At 51.3% G+C, this 22,993-nt stretch overlaps 1 protein-coding gene across 25 annotated transcripts in view; it reads left to right on the forward strand.

Moving 5' to 3' along the window:
- Positions 1 to 3,742: 3,742 nt before the first annotated feature.
- Positions 3,743 to 22,993, forward strand: part of NFASC (neurofascin) — an 81,912-nt gene continuing 62,661 nt past the window's right edge. For 16 of the 25 annotated variants that reach the window (XR_015808757.1, XR_015808758.1, XM_088180434.1 and 13 more), the window contains exons 1-3: positions 3,897 to 3,976; positions 21,736 to 21,894; positions 22,454 to 22,471. Coding sequence is in view for 23 of the 25 variants with exons in the window: in XM_088180434.1 (XP_088036560.1) it covers positions 21,801 to 21,894; positions 22,454 to 22,471 (112 nt within the window). In the remaining 2 variants the exon portion in view is untranslated. Of the gene's footprint in view, positions 3,977 to 4,338; positions 4,470 to 21,694; positions 21,895 to 22,453; positions 22,472 to 22,993 lie in introns of those variants that run through there. The other 9 variants (XM_088180437.1, XM_088180441.1, XM_088180444.1 and 6 more) reach the window with 7 other exon arrangements.

Raw genomic sequence — 22,993 nt, forward strand, 5'->3', positions numbered from 1 at the left:
CCCAGGATCTCGTTTTTTCTGGATGCACATCCCAGGATCTCGTTTTTTTATGGATGCACATCCCAGGATCTCGTTTTTTCTGGATGCACATCCATCACCAGTTTGTCCCCAAGGCCTCCCCACAAATCCATCATTCCCGAGGCTTTCAGGCTGATCGATATTTCCCCCAAAGGAATTGGAGCAGCTCGTTTTCCCTCTTTTCCATTGGATTAATTGGATTGCTGGGAATCTCCATCTGGGAATTCCCTGCTGATCCCAGCGCTCCCAAAGGGATCCTGGAATTTCAGGATGCATTTCCCATCCCATTTATGGGATTTTTTTGGTGTTTCCAGTAATTAAAAAAAAAATTTGCTAATTTTTCCTCCGGATTTGGTTGCTCCCATAGGACCAGGAGACACATCCCGGTTTTCTTTCTTCCATGAGAAAATTCCAAGCTTTTCTTCCTGCTCTCCCCCTCTTCCAGGTTGGAAAAAAAATTGGGGAATTTTGGCTCATAGCCCGAACATAGCTCAGCCCTGTGTGGTGTAAATCAGATTTTGTGAGGGGTGGGAGGGCTGTGGCCTCTTCCAGGTGGGAATTTCCATGGAAGCTTCCTCAAAAAAAAGGGATATTTCAGTTCCTTCCCAGCCATTTGTGGCAGAGAAGGGAAAAAACCTTGCAGGAAAAAAGGGAAAAGGGGAAAAAGGGAGAAAGGGGGAAAAGGGGGAGAAAGGAAAAAGAGATGGAAAAAAGGGAAAAAATTGGAGAAAAGGGGGAAAAAAAGGGGGAAAAAGGAGGGGAAAGAGTGCGAAAGGGGAAAAAGGGGGAAAGGGTGGAAAAAGGGGGGGAAAGGGTGAATAAAAGGGGGAAAAAGGGGGGAAAAAAAGGGGGGAAATGGGGAAAAAAAGGGGAAAAAAAAGGGGAAAATGAGGATAAAAAGGAAAAAAAACTTTTCAAGGCCTTGAGAATCTCCAGAAGTGCAGCTTGCCCTTGGATCCCTCTGGAATTCTCTGGGATCAGCATCTTGGAGGAGCAGTCAGCACTGCTGGAGGGGCAGCTCCGGGCTGGAATTCCCTTCTCCCGGCCGGAATCCTGCAGGATCCGGGCACAAAAGACAAAGGTCGGTGAAATCTGAGGTTGCCAAAGCTGCAGAGTCAGGGAGAAGATCCCTGACTTTGTGATATCCATGGAAAAACGTCCCCGAATTGGACTCCGGGATTTTTTTTTTTATTTTTTTTGTCCTTTGTTGCTGATCTTTGGGGATGATTTGGGTTTTTTTCCTGGTTTTCTCCGTGTTTCTGCACGGTTTTATTCCAGTTTTCCCCATTACTTTTTCCTGGTTTTCCGCATGTTTTTTTCCCATTTTCCCTCATGTTTTTTTCCCAGTTTTCCCTCTGGCTTTTTCCCATTTTCCCTCATGTTTTTTTCCCATTTTCCCCCAGGGTTTTTCCCATTTTCCCTCATGTTTTTTTTCCATTTTCCCTCATGTTTTTTTCCCATTTTTCCTCATGTTTTTTTCCCATTTTTCCTCATGTTTTTTCCCATTTTTCCTCATGTTTTTTTCCCATTTTCCCTCATGCTTTTTTCCCGTTTTCCCCCATGGCTTTTTTCCTGTTTCCCTCATTTTCCCCATGGCTTTTTCCCATTTTTCCCCATGTTTTTTTTTTTTTTTTTCCCGGTTTTCCCCAGCTCCCAGCAGCTGGGGACGGGGGGTCTGGAATTCTTAATTTCCTGATTGATTTATCTCCCTTCTTTCCCAGCAGCTGCTCCCTGGATCTGTTATTCCATAGGGAAATCGGGATTTTCCAGCTGTGTCCCCACATCCCCCCCAGGAAGATTTTTCCCTTCTGGCGATCCAACAAACACAGGGATCCCCGTGGAATTTCTGCCACGGGAATTTTTTGGGATTCCCTGGAAAGGGATTTTTTGGGATAAACAGGGAATGGAGCAGGAGAGGGGGGGTGGGACTCTGCCCCCCCTGAGTTGTTCCAGCCCTGGAATTCCCGGCTCAGGAATTCCAGGAAAATTCAGGAATTTTAGCAAATCCAGAGGAAGCTCCAGGATGATGCGAGGGAGTGAGGAAAGGCTGGGAATTTGGGATCGTTCAGCCTGGAAAATGGAAACTTCGGGAATGATCCAGTTGTGCCTTCCAGGAGCTGAGGGAACAAGGGGAAAGATGGAAAAGGATTTTGGACAAAGGATGGGGAGACAGGAAAAGGGGGAATGGGCTCAGAGCGAAAATTTCAGTTGGATATTGGGAATAAATCCTTCCCTGGGAGGGTGGGGAGGGGCTGGGATGGAATTCCCAGGGAATTTGTGGCTGCTCCATCCCTGGAAATGGAGATATTGGGATTTGATTCGTGTGGAAATTTCGGGATGTGAAGGAGTTACAAGGGAGGAAAAGGGAATCTGCAGCAGGAATTGGGGCGGTGGGACAAGGGGAAGGGTTCAGGCTGAAAAAAGGGAAAATTGGGTGGGATTTTGGGAATAAATCTTTCCCTGGGAGGGTGGGGAGGGGCTGGGATGGAATTCCCAGGGAATTTGTGGCTGCCCCATCCCTGGGAGTGTCGCAGGCCAGGCTGGAAAATCCTGGGATGGTGAAAGGTTTCCCTGCCCGTGGAATTGGATTAATTTAAGGACCCTTCCCACCCAACCTATTCCATGAATCATTCCATGATTTCCACTGGCGTATCCAATATATTTAATTTATACATCAATTTATCTATAAAATCAAATCTTTCATCTTTTTATATTCAATCAGCAGAGAGATGAAACCCAGGCTCCCTCTGGCGCTTCCCGACTTCCACCTCCATCAATCCCAGCTCTGCAGCCTCAGCAGAAAATCGGGAATTTAATAAAATCCCGGGAAGGGGAGGCCGCAGACCCGGCTGGCAGCGGGGGAGCTTCAATTAAAGTGACAGCTCTGATTGGAGAGAGGACACGGGGACACCCCGGGCCCGGCCACCTCGGCGGGGTCACCCTGGGGACAGCGCCAGTGCCAGCAGTGCCAGAAGTGTCACCGGTGCCAGCAGTGCCACCAGTGCCAGCAGTGTCACCAATGTCACCAGTGCCACCGGTGCTGGCAGTGCCAGCAGTGTCACCAGTGCCTGCATTGTCACCAGTGCCACCAGTGCCAGCAGTGTCACCAGTGCCACCGGTGCTGGCAGTGCCACCAGTGTCACCAGCACCATCAGTGACACCAGTGTCACCGGTGCCAGCAGTGCCATCAGTGCCATCTTTGCCAGTAGTGCTGGCAGTGCCACCGATGCCATCAGTGTCACCGGTGTCATCGGTGTCACTGGTGCCAGCAGTGTCACCGGTGCCAGCACTGATACCTGTGCCATCAGTGCCTGCAGTGCCACCAGTGCCAGCAATGCCATTGGTGCCATCAGTGTCACCGGTACCAGCAGTGCCCTCAGTGTCACCGGTGCCATCAGTGTCACCAATGCCCTCAGTGTCACCGGTGCCAGCAGTTGATGTCGCACCCCGAGCCGGGCAGTGCCACTGGCGCTCCTCGCCCTTGTGGGGGCACAGAGCCCCCCGGGGACCCTGCGCACCCCGAACTCGTCCTCCCCTTGCCCAAAATTCCCGTTTTTGCCCCCGGATCGCGCGCGGGGCTTTGGGAGCGCTCAGCTCCTCGCCCTTGGGGGGTTCTCCGCCCCCTCGGGGTGACGCAAACTCGTCCCGTCCTTGCCCAAAATTCGCTTTTTCTGTGCCAGGATTGCGCCGTTAGCCTCGGGCGGGCTCAGCCTGCGGCTGCTCATTAAGGGCTCCGCTAATGAGCTCCTCCCCCTGCTCAACCCCCTCCCCTCCAGCCCGTGCCTTCATCCCTCCCTTCCCCGCCTCCTCCTCCTCCAGCTGCTGCCGCTGCTGCCGGGGCGCGCTCGCTCTCCGCCCGCTCGGGAGCGCGCAGTGCGGCGCGGCCGCGCCCGGGAGCGCGCAGTGCGGCGCACCGAGCCCGCACCGAGCCCCGGCTGTGCCACCTCAGCGGCGGCGGGTAAGGACACACCGGCACCGGGACGCACCGGGAATGCGGGAAGATCTCGGGGGATGCTCGGGGCTGCGCACGGGGCGGGGTTGGGGGGATAGAGGGGGGAGAATCCGCGCATCCTCAGCGCGGATTTGGGGTCCTAAAGCTGCTCGGTGACCCCCAAAATCTCCCGGGTTTTGCTGTCAGGACCCCAGGAGGGGGGAGCAGGGGCATGTGATGGGATTTTGGGTTCTTACGTCACGGCTCCGTGTGGCTGCGTGTGACAAAACCCCGCGGTGGCAGTGCGGGGGCACGGGGAGCGCAGCCCGGGTGGGGACCTTGGGGTGACAGCGCAACTTTGGGGCGCCGAAACCTCTCGGGGAGCGGCGGAACGCGCCCCGCTCCTTCCCTGGTCGCCTCCCCTCCGGAAGAACATCCTGGGCCGGAAAAATCCATCGGGGAAAACCGCACCTGGCTCGGGGATGCGGAGCCGGGAAGCGCCGGGCCCCGGCGGCGAGCGGTGAGTGGCGGGTGCGGGATCCGCATCCTCCCGCAGCCGCTGCCGGGGATCGATCCCCGACCGGGAACGGCGGGGAAAGTGCTGAATCATCGGGATCCCGGCTCCAGCGGCGCTCCCGCTGCTCCCATGGCCGCCAAAAGCTCGGGAATGAGGCTGAGGAGGGCGAGGAGGCCGTGGGAGCGCTGGGGCCTGGGAGAGAGGGATGGCTGGGATGGAGCGGGGATGGATCAGGGATGGAGGGGGAATGGAGAAGGGATGGAGCGAGGGTGGAGTGGGGATGGATGAGGGATAGAGAGGGGAAGGATCAGGGATGGATCAGGGATGGAGCGAGGATAGAGAGGGGATGGATCCTGGATAGAGAGAGGCTGGAGCAGGAATGGATCGGGGATGGATCCGGGATAGAGAGGGGATGGATCAGGGATGGATGGATCAGGGATGGATCAGGGTCCTCCCTTTTCCATGGCCTCAGGTGCTCCTTGGAGGACAGGGAGCAGGGAAGCCGCGCATTCCATCCCGGGGAGGAATTTTGGGTGGCAAAAAAAGACGTTTCGTCCGGAAAAATCCCCTCCCTGCTAAAACTGGGAATGGCCGGTGCGTCCTGCCTGGATTTGGGGTTTTGCTGCCCGTGGGCTCCTTCCTCAAGGTCAGGTCCTTGGGATGGCTCTGGAGCACTCCCCAAAGTCACCCCGGCGCGTTGCCGGCAGAGGGGCAGTGCCGAGGGCCGGGGAGAAGCGGGAATTGCGGGAAAAGCTGGAATTGTGGCATGCCCAGCACAGGCCCGGCTGCTTTAAGATGGATCCTGTGGCGCTGTGGTGTTTCCGGGGTGCTCCTGGCAGCTGCCGAGGACAAAAGCAGGAATCCTGTGACTTTTCCAGGGATGCTGACTCCTTTCTTTCCGCCTGTGCTCCTGGAAAACCTCCCCCTCTTTGGCAGACACCGAGGGGCTGCTTTGTTCCAAGAAAACTTTGCTTTTTCTCTCCTGAAAGCAAACTCGAATTTAGCGTTTTCTGCTCGATTTTTATTTTGAATTTTGCCGTTTCTCAGTTCTGGGCTGGGCCTTTGCTGCTTTTCCCTTTTTTTTTTAATTTTAATTTTTTTTTTTGTGTGTGTGTGGTTGTAACGTGAATCCAACATAAATAATGCACGGAAAAGCGCTCGGCTGACAGGGAGAAGTTGTTTGGTTGGAAAAGTGACTTTGTTTACAGGAGTTGGGACCTGGGCCTGGCTTTGTGTTAATTCTGGGTTTAACAAAGCTCCGTCCCCATCCTCATCCCAAGGGATTTGGTTTAAACCCAGCCCAATCCAATCATCCCTTCTCCCAGCTGCTGATTAAATGGGGAACATCCCAAGTTTTCCAAATTAATTGATGAGGATTTGTTTTCCTCTCATTCTCTCCGGGGTTTTTTTGGGGGGGATAAAATCCCCCAAAATCCTCTGGAAAAAACCCCACCACAAAGGGTCCCAAAAATGGGTGAAAATATTGAATAACAATGAGAAAACGAGGATTTTTTTTTTTTTCCCCTTAGCTTTTGCTCCTGGCAGGTGTTTGGGATTTTCTGAGCAGGATTTTCGTGGGATACTCCTGGGTGTGGAGGGGTTGTACCCACAAATGTCAGGGATGAGCAGGGAAGGGGTTGGGAGCAGGTGGGAACCACAAAGTGGGAATGGGAACTGGAAATTAGGAATGGGAAGCTGGGGATGGGGGAATTAAAATGGGAATGGGATGGGAAGCTGGGAATGGAATGGGAATGGGAAGCTGGGAATGCCATCCCAGGAAACCCTTGGAGATTCCCAAGATTGTGAGGAAAGGGATGGACACGGGCAGGAGGAAATGGGATCTTTGTTGGTGCTTCCTTTGCTGGGAAAAAGGGGGAATAAATGGATTTAAGGAAGTTTCACTTCCCACTGGAGCCATCCTTAATCCCAGAGCTCCATCCCAGGTGGGGTGACCTTGGGAAAAGGAATTTTCCATAGGGATCGTGGCCTTGGGCTGGATCCTCCCTCTGTCCCTGCCACCCTCTCAGCTGAGAAAAACTGAGAAGTTTTGGGGTTCTCCAAGGAAATATTCCCTGGATAAAGACCAGAAATCATCAGGAATGTGATGGTTATGGGATGCTGCAAGGAAATATTCCCTGGATAAAGATAAACTTTATCCAGAAATGCAGAAATTGGCAGGAATGGAAAAATTCTGAGATGTTCCAAATAAATATTCCCTGGATAAAAATGAGTTTTACCCAGAAATGAAGAAATGGGGCAGTTCTGGGACGCTCCAAGGAAATATTCCCTGGATAAAAACCAGTGGAGCTCACCTGGGCAGGTGGAACTTGGAAAGGAAACTTTGGAATTTGTTGCTTCCATCCAGAGCTTTGGAATTTTCCAGCTCCATCCTGCCCTTGCTCAGAGAAGGAGAAGCCTCAAGGGAAAAGTTTGGGATTTGTTTGAGAAACCTGGGAAAACGGAGCAGCCGCATTCCCAGGACTTTCCTGAGGCTCTGATTTTTATCTGGGAGCGCTGGGCAGGAATTTCTGGATTTGTTTTCCATGTGGGAGTGGATTTTCGGTGGGGCTGTAATTTACTCGTCTGGGCAGCACCAACCTTCCGAATCCCAGCAGAATTTCATTTACAGGGGGGGAAAACCTGGAATTTCAGGCAGAATTCCTTCATTTCTTTGCTTTCTGGGAGCTGTGGAATTCCCTGTTTTCCACACTTTTTAGGTGGCATAAAAGCTGAATTGGAAAGGTTCAAACCCATTGAGAAAATCAGATTTTCAGGGGAAAAAAAAATTACATTTTATTTGAATTCAAACAGCAAAACCTGTGAGGAGACTCCTAAAAAAGCACGGAAAAAAACCTCTGGCACTTCCTTTTATTCCTTGAGTTTTGTTTGCCCTTCCCAAAGTATTCCTAAAATCCTCCAGGATCCATCCCGGGGTTGGATTCCCTTACAATCTTTGTCAGATCTCGTCAGGGAGGTCTGGATTCCTTCCTGCCCCGGAGGGAATTCCTCTCCAACCTCATTTCCTTCATTTTCTGTGTTGTTGGATGACTTCTGCTCCAGCTTTTCCATTTTTCCCCCCTTTTCCCGAAGCCCCTTGGTTCCTTTCCAGGCTATCCGGGATAATTATTGCGTAATTCCAGGGATTCCGGCTCGGAATGAATTTGCTGGGAGTTGAAATGTTCCTTAATCCCCGTCCCCCCCCCGACCTTTTCTCTTTTTTTTTTTTTTCTTTTCTTTTTTTTTTTTTTTTTTTCCTTTAATGCCAAGATGAAAGAAAGCGGGCTGGGTTATTACGGATTAAAAAAGAGGAGGATTTATCCCTGGGATTATCGGGATCACCATTCCCACTTAATGAGATCGGAGGAGAGGGGATTATCCACGGGAAAAAACCCAAAAACCAAAACAAGGATGAGTTTGGGTGGGCAGAAATTCCCAACGACGCCTCCTTATGTTCCTTTGGATCTCATTCCTGTGTTTTGAGATCCCGCCCTGATTTCCTCAGGGATGAAGCCGGGAAGGAGCATCCAAAGGGCACAGGAGAGAGGGAATAATGGAAAATTTCCCTTCAAAGGAGAATTTGGGAATTTTTTTCCCCCCACCCCCGGCATTCCTCTGCCCGCGAGCCCAAAGCAGGGGGTTGGTGCATTCCCAGTTTGGAGCAGCATCCAAAGGGAAGAGGGAGCTTTGAGCAACCCAGGCCTTGGGAAGAGCTGATAAATCCCTGTCCTGGAGAAATCCCGGGATGCTCCTTCCCCTCCTCTGGAACAAACCGGGATGGTCACAGGGAGAGGGAAAACAGGAGCAGAACCCCCGGGCTCGGCGCAAGGTGAAGCCGGAGGTTCATTGGAATTCCTGGCAGGTTTTCCAGCCGCTTTTCCGCCTCCTTGGCAGCGGAATTTTGCTCCTTTTCCCAGGGACAGTCGGAATCTGATCCCGCAGCTCTGTCAGCCTGAATCCCAAATTCCTCCTGAAATCTCCTGGCACGGTTAGGCCGGGCTGGCAGCTCCAGGGGGAGCTGGGAGATTCTCCTTGGATCAGCGGAAAATGCACCAAAATTCCCTTTTTCCCCTCGGAATTGTTCCCTTTCCCTGGTTATCCCAAAGATCCCCGAGTTCAAAGAGCTGCAGAATCATGGAATAATTTGGCTTGGAAAATTAACACTCATCCCATTCCACGGGCAGGGACAACTTCCTCTATCCCAGATTGCTCCAAGCTGGCCTTGGACACTTCCAGGGATGCAGCAGCCACAAATTCTCTGGAAAAACTGGGAATGCCGAGGCCGGGAATGTTCGTGGGTGGGAAAAGGATCCTCTTGGATCCGGCCGCTCTCCAGGGTGCTGAAGCCCCTCCTGGGGATTTGGGAACTCCACGTCATTCCCTGAGTTCCCATCTCCCTGCTCCCACTGGAATCCAGGATAAAAAAAAAAAAAAAAAGGGAAAACAGGGATACACTGGAACAACAGAACGCAGGGAATGTGGGAATTCCTCCTTTTCATGTCCAGCGTGGAGTTTGGGTGACTCCTCAATTTAGGACAGATTTTAAACCTCACCTAGGGAAAGCCTGGCTCAGCTGGGCTGAGCTTAGAGCTGATCCTGCTCCTGAGGTAATTCCAACTGGAATTTGGGGATCTGGCTGCCTCCAGGATTTTTGGGAGCAAGGAACAACATCCGCTCTCTTTTTGTGTGGATTTGGGGATTTTTCTGCTCCTGGCCAAAGCTCGGCTGCCCATTCTTGTAGGAACAGTTTTTATTGGACATTCCCAGCAGTTTTTATTGAATATTCCCAGAGATTTTTATTGGATATTCCCAGTAGTTTTTGGTGGATATTCAGAGCAAGTTTCATTGGGTATTCCGAGTGGTTTTATTGGATATTCCCAACAGTTTTTGGTGGAAATTCAGAGGAAGTTTTGTTGGATATTCAGGATATTCCCAGCAGGGTTCTTTTTGGTATTCCTGGCAGACTTTATTGGATATTCCCCCAACCTGTGGGCAGGGAAAGAATCACTTTTCCTTCCCTTTTCCTCTGGATGAAGATCAGCCATTCCCTCAGGCTCTTCCCTTGGGTTTTGTTTGCCCTTCCCAAAATATTCCCTCGGATTTTAAACCCGCCAGGATCCATCCCGGGGTTGGATTCCTTTACAATCTTTGTCAGATCTCGTCAGGGAGGTCTGGGTTTCCTCCTGTCCCACAGGGAATTCCTTTCCAACCTCATTTCCCTCATTTTCTGCGTTGTTGGATGACTTCTGCTCCAGCTTTTCCATTTTTTCCCCTTTTCCCTCGGCTCTCCAGGATGGTGACACTCGGGATTTAGGGACACGGCCTCACCTGTGGGGGCTGGGATGGCTCCCGATCCCATTCCCAGCGGGATAAAGGCTCCTCTGTGAGCCGATGGAGTGCGGGGCCCAGGAGCAGCTCCCGTCCCTGCTGTCACCTCGGCGCTGTCACATTCCTGAAATCTGGCTTTGACATTCCCAGCAGACCAGGCCACAAAGGCTCCTTGTTGGGATCTCCCTTGGGATGGGGTTGGGGCCATCCCAGCTGGGAGCGGGAGGAGGGGAGGGACAGGACGGGGCTTTGTGCCACCCGCACGTGCCAGGACACTCGGGGACATCCTCTGGTGACAATCCCGACAGGCTGGGGGTGCTGGGAATGGCCGGCCTGGAGGAGGGAATGTTGGGGACATCGGGATTTGGTTCCCGTGGGGACCTCAAACCTTTTGGTTCGTGTGGAAACCTCGGGATCTGATTTATGTGGAAACCTCGGGATCTGATTTGTGTGGAAACCTCGGGATCTGATTTATGTGGAAACCTCAAACCTTTCAGTTTGTGTGGGAACCTCGGGATGTGAAGGGGTTAGAAGGAAGGAAAAGGGAATCTGCAGCAGGAATTTGGGTGATGTGACAAGGGGATGCGTTCAGGATGAAAAAAAGGAAGATTTGGGTGGGATATTGGGAATAAATCCTTCCCTGTGAGGGTGGGGAAGGCCCTGGGATGGAATTCCCAGAGAATTCATGGCTGCCCCATCCCTGGAAGTGGATGGATCAGTATTTGATTTGTGTGGAAACTTCAGGATTTGATTTGTGTGGAGTCCTCGGGATGTGAAGGAGTTACAAGGAAGGAAAAGGGAATCTGCAGCAGGAATTGGGGTGATGGGACAAGGGGATGAGTTCAGGCTGAAAACGGGGAATTTTGGGTGGGATACAGGGAATAAATCCTTCCCTGGGAGGGTGGGGAGGCCCTGGGATGGAATTCCCAGAGAATCCATGGCTTGGAAGTGTCCCAGGCCAGGTTGGGGTGGAATCATCTTCCACCTCCCTCCCAACCCGAACATTCCATGATTCCACCACAAATCCACTCAAGAATTTGATAATCCCATTTCCTTCTTCCCCCATATCCGGAAAACTTCAATTCTAACATAAAATATCTTAACCCCAAACTTCCTGTCAAAACTCAGCTCTCCCCCTTCATTCCCAGAAAATCTGGAGTTCATTCCCAGAAAAGCTGGAATTCATTCCCAGAATTTGGCTGAACTCGTGATTATTTTTTTTTTCCATCCAAGCCCAGACCCGCACATTTTAGAGGGAGGATTTTCCCCGAATGTCCTTCAAAATGTGACTCTGCACATCCCGGGCTGCCATTTCCTGCTGCCAGCTCCGGGATCCAGCTGCCAGCGCTCCCCAGGGATTTATTCCCAGCCATCCCAGCAGCTGGGACCAGCCTGGGGATTTTTGGTTGACCTCGTCTGAATCGTGCTGGCCCCCGGTGACAGCTGCCAGGCTGAGCTGGCCCCGGCCCAGGACAGCAGGCTGCTCCTGAATGTTTGATTCCAGGGATTCTGGCTCCTTTGTCTCCCTTTTCCAGCCTTTTTGGGCAGGCTTGGGGTTGGGAATGATTCCTGGGAACAGCACGGCTGAGCTGGGGAGGAATTTGGGGTTTTCTAAGTGCTCCTGGCAGGATTTTGACCGCAATCCCAGGTTTGGGATGGAGGTGGGAATGGGCAATTCCTGGGAATTGCCATCCGTGGATGATTCTCAGAATTCCTCTTCCAAACCAGAGCAAGGTGAAAACCAGGGATATCCAGGAGCATCCAGGGATGAAACCCCCCGGGAAGCAAAACAAAACCAAACCCTTTTCCCAAGGGAAAAGCAATTCCTGCCCTATTGTCCGGTGGAAAGGGGGTTGGGATGGCTGGGATTGATCCCGAGCAGCTGCTGGGATGTGGGAGGGCAGATGGCACAATTAAATCTGCAATGGGATGGGCAGTGTGGGGCTTGGGAGGCTTTGGGATCCCTTTCCCTGGAAACCTGAGCTGGAAGAGGATGTGGAGGGGATTTGGGAGGTTTTGGGATTCTCTTTTCACTAAAGGAGGGGCTTTGGGAGAATTTGGGGGATCCCATTTCCCAGAAACCTGAGCCAGGAGAGGCTGTGGAGGGAATCTAGGAGATTTTGGGATCCCTTTTCTTGTAAACCTGAGCCAGAAGAGGATGTGGAGGGGATTTGGGAGATTTTGGGATCCCATTCCCTGGAAACCTGAGCTGGAAGAGGGTGTGGAGGGGATTTGGGAGATTTTGGGATCCCATTCCCTGGAAACCCGAGCGAGGAGAGGCTGTGGAGGGAATTTGGGAGGTTTTGGGATTCCTTTTTCACTAAAGGAGGGGTTTGGGGAGAGTTTGGGATCCCTTTCCCAGTAAACTTCATCCAGGAAAGGATGTGGAGGGGATTTGGGAGATTTTGGGGTCCTTTTTCCACCAAATCTTAGCCAGGAGAGGCCATGGAGGGGATGTGGGAAATTTTGGGATCCCTTTCCAACTAAGGGAGGCGCTTTGGGAATTTTGGAATCTTATTGCCACCAACCTGGAGACCGGGAGAGGCTTTGGAGGGGCCGCTCCTGGGAGATTCCCGAGCAGGGGAATGTGCCAGTTCGGGATGTGCCAGTTCGGGATGTGCCAGTTCGGGATGTGCCAATCCCAAATTGTGCCACCCCGGAGCGATCCGTGCCACCCTCCTGCTATTTCTGCTCCCGATCTGTGCCACAGCCGGAGCTGTCCTCGGGATTGGCCTCCAGAGGCCATAAAAAAAACCCAGGATTTGGGATTTGAGGGATAATTTTAGCCCCGTGCTCCGCTGGAGGAGGGGGAAGAGCGGGAATGGTGCCTTGGGATGGAGCTGAGCCCTCTGATCCAGCGGGATCCATCCAGCTTGGAATCCTTGGAATCCCATCCTAAATCCTCATCTCGGGGTTTTTTTGGGGGGAAAAGGATCCAAAGGGCTCCCCTGGGAGCCAGGGGAGGGCTGTGGGATGTGGTCTGAAATGGGAATGCAGGAATAGCTGGGAGCGCTGGAAGAGGAGGAGCAGGAAGTTCAAGGTGCGCTGAGGTGATAATTAGGATTTCAGAAGTGTTAATTGAGATTTCTGGAGGGTTTTTGGGATTCAGCCTTGAGTGTTCATCAGGAAGATTCTCCCCTTTTATTCCCCCCCTTTTATTCCCCCCCTTTATTCTTCCCAGGAGAAATTCTTGGGGACTTCTCCAGGTTTAGGGGAAATTCCTGGGGACTTCTCCACTCTCCAGGGAAGATCCTGGACCACAGCTCCAGCCCCACAGAGCCAAACCCGGGAAATCGGGAAGCTGAGGCTTCTCCAGGCAGGATTTCCTGGCTCTGGGCACTGGGAAATCCCAAAATCCTTGTGAAGGACCAGTCCAGCACTGGGCAGAGTGACCTGGGGGAGGTCTGGGAGTTTGGGAATGCTGCTGTCCCCTCCTTCCTTCCTCATCCTCCTCTCCCTCAGAAATCATGGAATGGCCAGAACCCCCCGGGTGGGATCAGATCCTCTCCAAATCCCATTTTTCCTTTGGTATCCCGATGGAACATCCCAGGAGCTGCTCCAGGGAATGAAATTCAAACCCGCTCAGCCTCGCTCAGATTTTCTCTTTCATCTTCCCTCTCCAAGAGGCTGGAGCAGCTTTTAATTCCAGCGGATCCAGGGAAAACCGGGAAAAGGAACAAATCCATCGGCAGGGATGGGGTTTGATGGTTTCGAATCCCGAGCTTTGCTCCTCTCGCTGTCCAATCCTTCTCCCTCCCAGCCCAATCCCAATTTTCCAGCTGTTGGGAATCTCTTTGCTGTGCCCGGTGGGCATCGCCCAATCCCAGAAAATCCGGGATCAACCCGGCTGGAATTGTCCCAGCGGCTCCCGAGGGTTTAACGAGGCTCGAAGTGGAAGCGAAAGGGGTTTGCGGTGGGGGAGGGAGGATTTGGGGGATCCTGGAGATGGAGGGAGCCGGGATGGGATTCAGGGCACCCCCAAAACCTCGGGAGCGGCTCCTGGAAGCTCCAAGTTCTCAGAATCGCCGCCAAAAAAGGGAATTTTGGTGGTGGAGATGAGAACGTTCCCCTTGGCACGACGTTAATTCCATGTTGGGATGTGGGAGCTGGAAAACAGGGAATGTTCCCTCCCAAATATCAGGGTTTGGAGACATCCGGGACGGGAAAAAGGAGGGAAAAAAGCCGGGAATCCTTGGAGAGCACCTCGGGAAGCAGGAAAATGGGAATTCTTGCTCCGAAAGGTGTCCCCAGGGCTCGGAGCCGGCACCGGGGCACGTCCTCCTTCCAAGCGTTTAATCAGGAAAATGGGAATTGCATATTAATGAGATGCTAATGAAGCCGTGCATGGGATTGGGCGATTCCTCATTTAAAGCTACAAAGCGGAGCTTTGTTTTTAAGCCGGGTTTATCGCTGCTGGGCCCGCCTGATTAATCCTTCACCAGGAAATTCCCGCTTTTATTCTCTGGGAAGTCTCTCCCGAAGTTCCTGCACCGCTCTCCAGGGAAATCCCGGCCACCTCTATTCCAGAATTATCCCCACAAAGATTCCCTGTCCCTCCTTCCCCAATCTGTTCCCAAATTTCCGCTGGAGCAGGGATACGCAGCCAATTAAAATTTGGATTTGAAAATTTTATTTTCAGTTAAATTCCCTCTTTTCCCTGGCTGGGGTTGGCTCTTTCCCAGCTGGAAAATCCCAGGATGAGGAACGAGGTTGCTGGAGGTTGGAAAATGCGGATCCCCGCTATTCCCAATCCCTAATTCCTCTGGAATTTTCTTGCTGCGAAATTCCTATTTCTCTCTGGAATATGGGTGGGATACTCAGAAATTCCCGGCTGGGAATTCTCTGCTCGGCTTTTCCACAGGATTGGGAACAAAAGGGAGCTGCATCTGGGAAGAGAAGGGAGCCACCCCCTCTCTGGGGACACGGGGACAGGCCCGGGCTGGCACTCGGGCACAGAGCGGGCACTGTCCGCTGCCACGGCTCCATTGTTCCCGCGGGAAAAGCAGGAAAAGGGAGAAAGAAGGGAAAGGATGGGGAAAATCGGAATTATGGATGCAGGGCTGTGGATTTTCTCCGGGGTGGAGGGGTTGGGATAAGCCAGCTGTGCGTGGGGAGAGGGAAACGGGGAAATTTTGGGATGTGCGGGGTCAGGGTGACCTTCCTGAGATGTGGAAAATCATAGGGGGAAAAGGGGAATTTTTGGGATGAGGGGAGCTCAGGGTGTCCTTCCCGGGATGTGGAGAATCTTGGAGGGAAAGGGGGATTTTTTGGGATTTGGGGAATTCGGGGTGTCACTTCCCAGATATGGGAAATCTTGGAGGGAAAGCAGAAATTTGGGATTTGGGGAGCTCAGGGTGTCCTTCCTGGGATGTGGAGAACCTTGGAGGGAAAAAGAGGAATTTTTGGGATGTGGGGAATTCGGGGTGTCCTTCCTGAGATGTGAAAGATCTTAGGGGGAAATGGGGAATTTTTTTTGGGATACAGGGAGCTCAGGGCATCATTTCTGGGATGTGGAAAATCTTGGAGGGAAAGGGGGAATTTTTTGGGATGTGGGTGCCTCCTTTGGGATGTGGAAAATCTTTGAGTTTGGGATAAAGAGAGGGAGAACCTCAGCTTTGGAAGGGGGGAAAAAACCGGGAGAGGGAAAGGGAGGTGTCTCCCTGCCCTTGGAATAACGCGTGGCAGAGATTTTCTATAAATCCTCCGGTTTGAGGCACTTTTTATTTGGGATAAAGAGAGGGAGAACCTCAAAACCTGAGCTCTGGAGAGGGAAAACCGTGCCTGGTGTGGGAGTGGGAAAGGGAAGTGGCTCCTCGTGCTTGGAATAATCAGTGAGGAGGAGGAGATTCCCTGGAAAATCCTTGGATTTGAGTTCGGGATAAAGAGAGGGAGGACCTCAAAAGCGGAATTCTGGAGAGGGAAAACTGAGCCGGCCATGGGAGAGGGAAAAGGAGGCGACTCCCTGCCCTTGGAGTAGGAGGAATAAATCAAATCCTCGGGGATTGTGGAATGTGGTGGGATGGGCTCATTCCAGCGGGATGCACACGGGAGAAAGTTTGGAGCTCCCTGCAGCCTCCAGGAATTTGGAGCTGCAGCTGAGGGAAGTGGGATTTTTGGGATTTTCGAGATTTTTGGGATTTGTGGGATTTGCGGGACGGGGTTAATTCCGAGGGTGGAGCAGCGGGAAGCACAGGCAGGAAGTTTGGAAATCCTCCTGGAATTGGGAGCTGATGGAGCAGAATTCCCTGGGGACAATTCCATGAATGTTTGAAGCCAGGCTTTGCCTGCTCCGCTTTCCCAAAATCTCCTCCCGCTCACATTCTCTGGAATGAGGCTCTGAAAAAGCCGAACCAGAGGAGCAGGAAAGTTGGGATCACCAAGGATCCCTCCAGGAAGATTTTCCTCCCGATTAAACTCAACAACAACAACAACAAAGGGAATATTTTCCCTTTTTAATAATAAATCGGGGGCGTTTTCCCAATGGGAATTCCGAGGATGCGTTTTCCCGCCTGCTCCGGGCAGGAGCAGCTTCCAAAGGTTCGGCTCCGAGTTCTCCCTCATTCCTCATGAATAATTTTCCGGATTCCTCCCCTTTCCCGCACGGATTGGCGTTGCCATGGCCACCAGCGAGGGATGCGATCCCGAGGGATGCGGGAGAGGGGCAGGAAAAGGGTTGGGAAAATGAGAAAAATCCCAAAAAAGGGATCTGGAGTCCTGCAGGGTCATCCCGCTCCGAGATTTTTGTGGCATTCCCTGACATCCTAAAGGGGTTTTTGTGCCTGGATCTTGCGGGATTCATCCCTCCCGCATGGAAATTCCGCTTTTTCCATGCTCTGAGCACTCGTTCCATCTTGAGTTTGGAAAAAGGGAGAGAAATCCTTCCCAAAGCCACGTGAGGGAGATTCCCAAATTTCCAGCTCACCTCAGCCAAGACGGGACACGCTCTGCATTCCCACATTACCCTGGGAGAGAAAAATTTGGAATTTTTTTTTTGGGGGGGGGGATAGTTTGTGCCCCGATCGTGCTCCTGAGCTGTGCCAGAAGTGGGATCCTTCCTCCTCTCCCGAATTTTTCATGGAAAAACCTTCTCGGTATTTTGCTGAAATTAAATTCCAGCTCCAATTCCGACCTGCAGAATTCCAGGAATTTGCCGATCCAACCCTCATTCCCGATCCCTGCTCTTTGTTTCCCTCAGCTCCAGGGTTTTAATGGATTTTCACGCTTTTTCCATTGAATATTCCCAGCAGGAAACTTTGGTGGATCGGAGATGAGGTGGGAGGAGTTAAATATTGAAATTTCCCTTTCCTTTGTTTTTTTTTCCCTCGACTTTAAACTCCGCTATTTTCCTGTGGATTTTCCCTCCCGCTCCCGGGGGTGTCAGCAAAGGGAGATTTGTCTTTCCAAGGATTCGCAGGACACGGATTCCACCTTTTCCAGGGATTTTGGAAAAGTTTTGGCGGATAAAAATCCTCACTTCAATCATCCCCTGACTCAGTCCATCCCCCCATCCTTCAACCTTTTCCAAGGAAAGCCTTAAATTCCAGCCCAGCCTTTTAATTCCCTACAAATCCCTTTTATTTTTATGGAATTTTTAACCACAGCATCCCTGGGCTCCCTCCTGAGCTGGGCTTGTGCCAACTTCATTATCCCGGAGCCAAAAGCTTCTCCCAATTAATTTATTCCCATTCCGGCGGCAGATGGAGAGGTGGTGACACCAGGATTTGATGATTGAGTGACAAAGGGTGACAATTCCATGGAGAGTGACAGGAAAAGTTGTGAGAAATGCCAGGGAATGGTGGGAAAAATCAGGGAAGGGTGGGAAATAGCAGGGAAGGGTGTCGCCCTCCTCATTCCCAGCTCTGGGGAATAAATTTGGGATTTCTTTGCATTTCTGTGGAAAATCTCCTCGAGGGTTGTCAACAATTTCTGGGAAAAGAATCGGGAACGGGATCACCTGCCAGGAATGATGGGACACTCCTGCAGTGTCAACTTTGGGTCACCAGCTGGGTTTTTTGGGAATGAACTTCCATGGAAATGTCCAAGGCCACGTCAATTCCCACTGGGATCAATCAGTTCCTATTGGGATCAATCAGTTCCCATTGGGATCAATCAATTCCTATTGGGATAAATCAATTCCTATTGGGATCAATGAGTTCCTGCTGGGATCAATGAGTTCCCATTGGGATCAATCAGTTCCCATTGGGATCAATCAGTTCCTATTGGGATCAATGGGTTCCCACTGGTATCAATCAGTTCCTGTTGGGATAAATCAGTTCCCATTGGGATCAGTCAGTTCCTACTGGTATCAATCAGTTCCCATTGGGATTAATCATCTCCTACTGGGATAAATCTGTTCCCACTGGGATCGGTAGTGCCTGATGCCCTTGGCAGGAGGGAGAGCCGGGTCTGGGATCCAGGGATGGGATCAGGATCTGCTGTTCCTGAGGGTTCCTCTCACGCAGGAGAGGAATTCCAAGTGTCCCAAATTCCCAGAGTGGGTTTTCCCACGGGAACAGACATTCCTGGCAGGGACAAGCTGTGGGTTGTGTCCAGCAGGGGAGGGAATTCCAGCCAAACCCTCTCCCAGCTCCGCACGGTCGGAGAAATGCCGAGTTTTCCTGCGTGTTGCATCCATCATTTTATTCACAAAAAAATCATGGAAAATCCCGAGTGGGAAGGGACTCCTGGGGATCCCAAAAATCCCGCAGTTTATCCAAACATTCCCATCCTTAGCCAGGCTCAAGCCCGGGTCAGAATCTCCTCCAGGGCAGCAGGAGCAGAGGTGGGAGCCGGGAATTTTTTCCAGAGGCTCCAGATCCATCCCAGGGCCGATTTTCCACCTGATTAAGGCTCGGCTGATCCCAGGGCCAGCTGCCACCAGGGAGGGGTGGCCTGGGGACACTGTGGGGACAGGCATGGCCCGTGTCCCCCCGTGCCACCAGCTCCGTGGGTTTTCTGGGAGCAGCGTGGGACGGATGGCCCCGGACAGGAGGTGACAGTGGCACAGTGTCACCTGTGCTGGGCTGGGCTGGGATTTGCTGGGCTGGGATTTGCTGGGATGGGATTTGATGGGATGGGATTTGCTGGGATGGGATTTGCTGGGATGGGATTTGCTGGGATGGGATTTGATGGGATGGGATTTGCTGCTCCATCAGGGACACGACAAGGGGACCGGAGCGCCCCTGAGTCACCACCCCACAGATTCTTTGGGATTTTCTTAATGGGAAAATGGTGCTGGAGCAGCCCCAGTGCCCCCCGGTGTCCAGTGAGGGGACACAGGGAGGGTCCTGGGTGGCACCAAACGTTTCCCTTTCCCACCTGGATTTTCCCTTTTCAATCCCTATTTCCCCCCTCACTTCCTTTCCTTGTTCCTCCCAAATCAATCTCATCCTAATTAAGCCACCGTGTGGGTTTTTTTTCCCAGTTAAAAATTCCAGGATTTGTAGGGCTGTCCCTCCCTTTGGGATGAGGCTGAAGGATTTTTCCTGCTTTTTTTTTTTTTTTTCTTTTTTTGGGGCCAGTGTCAAATCCTTTCTATGCAGGAAAAAAAACTGGCAAAATGCTGATTTTTGGGAAAAGCTTCTCCCCTTCCATTCCCCCAGCTCAGAATGTCCCCGATCTCTTGTGGCAGCTCCAGCGTCCGTGCCTGGAGAATTCCCGGCAGGAGCAGGCGGGACAATGCGGGGCTGTGTTCTCCAGGAGCCACCTACACTCCCAGGAATTGTTCCCAGGGATTGTTCCCAGGGATTGTTCCCGCTGCCCACATCTGCTCCGGACAAAGGAGCCCTGGAGGAGCCTGGAGGAGCCTGGCATTTTCCAGGGCATGAATTCCCTGATGATGAATTTAAGGGGATGGGATTGAGGGTCTGAATTTAAGGGTGTGGATTCCAGAGATGGATTTGATGGATGGATTTCAGGGTATGGAGTTGAGGATCTGGATTTAAAGGGGATGGAATTGAGGTTATAAATTTAAGAGTGTGGATTCCAGGGATGGATTTGAATATGGATGTGAGGACATGGATTTAAGGGGATGGAATTGAGGTTATTAATTTAAGGGTGTGGATTTCAGGGATGGATTTGATGGATGGGTTTCAGGGCATGGAGTTGAGGAAATGGATTTAAAGGGATGGAATTGAGGGTGTGGATTTGAGGGATGAATTTCGGGATATTAATTTGTGGGGATGGATTTGAGGGTGTGGAATTGAGGATATGAGTTTAAGGATATGGATTTCAGGGTATGGAACCGAGGATGTGGAATTGAGGATCTGAATTTAAGGGTGTGGATTCCAGGGATGGATTTGATGGATGGGTTTCAGGGCATGGAGTTGAGGATCTGGATTTAAAGGGGATGGAATTGAGGATCTGAATTTAAGGGTGTGGATTCCAGGGATGGATTTAGGGTGTGGATTCAAGGGGACGAATTCCCTGGTTTTCCCTGCTCCCAGCCAGCGCTGCTCTGTGCAATCCTATGGATCATCCTGGATTATCCAGCCAGGACATTCCCGCGGGATTCTGCCCACGGGTTCAGCTCAGGGATCCTGTGCCATTTTTTACGGCTCAGAAATTATCTGGAATTTCGTTTCTTCCTGATATTCCCGGATTTTTGCAGCCTCATTGCAGTGGGACCTACAGGGATTTATTTGTAGGGAGAAGCCACCCTCGGATTCCTGGAAATGTCCAATCCCAGGATTGAGCAACCTGGGATAGGGTTTAGAGGTTTTTGGTTTGCTAATTTGAAATTTTTTTTTCTGTGAGATAGGATTAGCAGGAAGGCAAAACAGGCTTAACTTTAAATGGTACAAAGAAAAACTTTATTACTAGAAAAGATAAGAAAAAAAGGATAAAACTCAGAATAAAACAATTTAGAACACTCCTCCTCCTCCCACACTTTTTATTTTACACTGACAATGTACAGAAAACAACTTAGTTTGCTATTTTTAAAATAATCTTTTACCAATTTATTTGGGAAAGGAGTCACAAATTTTTAAAAATCTTTAAAAACCGCCACATAGGGGAAGGTGTCCCTGCCCTTGGGATGAGCTTGAAATTCCCTTCCCAACCCAAACCATTCCAGGATTTTGTGTTTTGCCATCAGAGCTTGGGCTCAGCCCTTTTATATTCCTTTATTTACAAATATCCCCCGGGAATCTGTGTCAGGAACTTCCTCCTTCCCTCTCAGCCATTCCCCACTCCCAAATCCAAGGAAAACAAAAAATTCCTCACTTTTTCAAACTGTTCCCATTTTTTCCTTTCTAACCCCCACTGCTTCCCTCCTTTAAAATATCCCGGTTTGAAACGGATTTAAAGATTTTCGTTTTCCTTTTGGGATCTGCGTTTGTTACAGGGGGGATAAAAAGTGTCCGGGGTGGAAAATGGGATCCCAGGAACTCGGGCGGGATCTGGCAGCAGCGAGGGGAACATCTGGATCCTGGCTGGGAATAATGGGATTGTTTGGAGTGCACTTGGGAAAGATCCCAATCCCAAAATTCTGCTGGATCATTTTGGGACAGCATGGGTGGCTTCCAGACCCCCGAGATCATCCAGATATTCCCGAGGAATCGGATATTGCTCAATAATTTTTATGCATCAAATACAATTAATATTAATTTTCTAAATAACAACTCCACCTTTTTATCCAATCCCCTGGGCTCCATTTGGATCCCACTACTCCCAGGAATTTTCTCTTGGTCCGGAGACCAAACAATCCCTAAAATCCTTCCAGCGGGATGATCTCAGGTTCGGGAGAGCAGTTCCCGTGAGTTCCCCAAATCCTGGGCACCATTCCCACCGTATTTTTGGACAGAAACCCCACATTCCCAAAATTTCCCTAGGGAAAACACCAGGATTGGCTCAGCCGTGTGACTTTGGGGTTGTTTTGTTTTTGTTTTTGTTTTTTTTTCCAGCTGAGGTTGTTTTTTTTTTTCCTCTGCACGTGCCACCCCAGGGGACACCCCGACGTCACCCCAAGGGACATCCCAAAATCCTGAGGCCACCCAGGGAAGCTCCAAGATGATCCCGAGGAGAGCTCGGATCTCGGGTGCCGGAATTGCCTTCGCCCTCTGCCTCCAGCACCTCGTCAGCGCCATCGAGGTCCCCCTGGACTGTGAGTTTGGGATTTATCCTCTCCAGTTCCTTCCCAAAAATTCCTCACTGGGACGGGGAGGAGGTGGGGTGAAGGTGGGAACATCCCAGGTGGATTTTCTCCTCCACATTTGGGGTTTCTTTTCCAAATTGGGATTTTCCCCTCAATATTTGGGATTTCTTCTCCAAATTTGGATCTTCCCCTCTATAACTGAATTTTCTCTTCCACATTTGGATTTTCCCCTCCACATTTGGGGTTTCTCCTCCAAATTTGGGTCTTCCCCTCTATAATTGAATTTTCTCCTCCACATTTGGATTTTCCTCTCCACATTTGGATTTTCCTCTCCAAATTTGGGGTTTCTCCTCCACAGCTTGATTTTCTTCTCCACATTCGGGTTTTTTTTTCCCTCCACATTTGGATTTTCTTCGCCATATTTGGGAGGAAAAGGCTTTTTTGTGTAGGGTTTCCAAGGACCTCCAAAAACTCCCCGGATTTCTTTTCTGGCTGAGCTGGGAACAGGACTGCTCCTGAATTAACCTCCTGTTTCTTTCCCCCTATGCATTCCCTTCGGGAATAACAGCAAATATCCAGAGAGAATGTAAGTGCTCCCCTTCCCATGTCCTTGTCCCCAAAACTGCATGAGGGGCCACTGTGCATGCGCTGGTGGTGGCCGTGGTGGCTACAAGGGGACCGTGGCCCCTTTTCCTGCACATCCAGGTTGGGAAATGCATGCCAAGGCTGGAGCAGCGTGGGATGAGCTCCCAGCTCTCCAGGCTGAGCAGGAACCAGGCTGGGTTTGCATGGAAAAGTTGTTCCTGCAGGGTTTGGGTTTGGGGAAGGGTGGGAATGAACTCCAGGCTCAGTCCCACATCCTGGAGAGGTGGGAGCGTCCCTGGATCTCAGGGGGTGAGGAAACAGCCTTGGATGCTCATCCCAGGAGCTGGGATCTGCAGTTCAGGGATCCATTCTGGCCATGGGGTTCCTGTGTCCCTATTTCCATCCCTGTCCTCCTAAATCCCAGGTCTGAGCTCATCTGGGGCCGTCCTGGGGGGTTGGAGCCGCATTCCTTGCACCAGGAATGTCTCAGGATCCATGGCCCAGCCCTTTCTGAGCTGCAGAT

This window comes from Sturnus vulgaris, chromosome 29 (assembly GCF_052056855.1).
Source record: "Sturnus vulgaris isolate bStuVul1 chromosome 29, bStuVul1.hap1, whole genome shotgun sequence".
NCBI classification, from domain to species: domain Eukaryota; kingdom Metazoa; phylum Chordata; class Aves; order Passeriformes; family Sturnidae; genus Sturnus; species Sturnus vulgaris.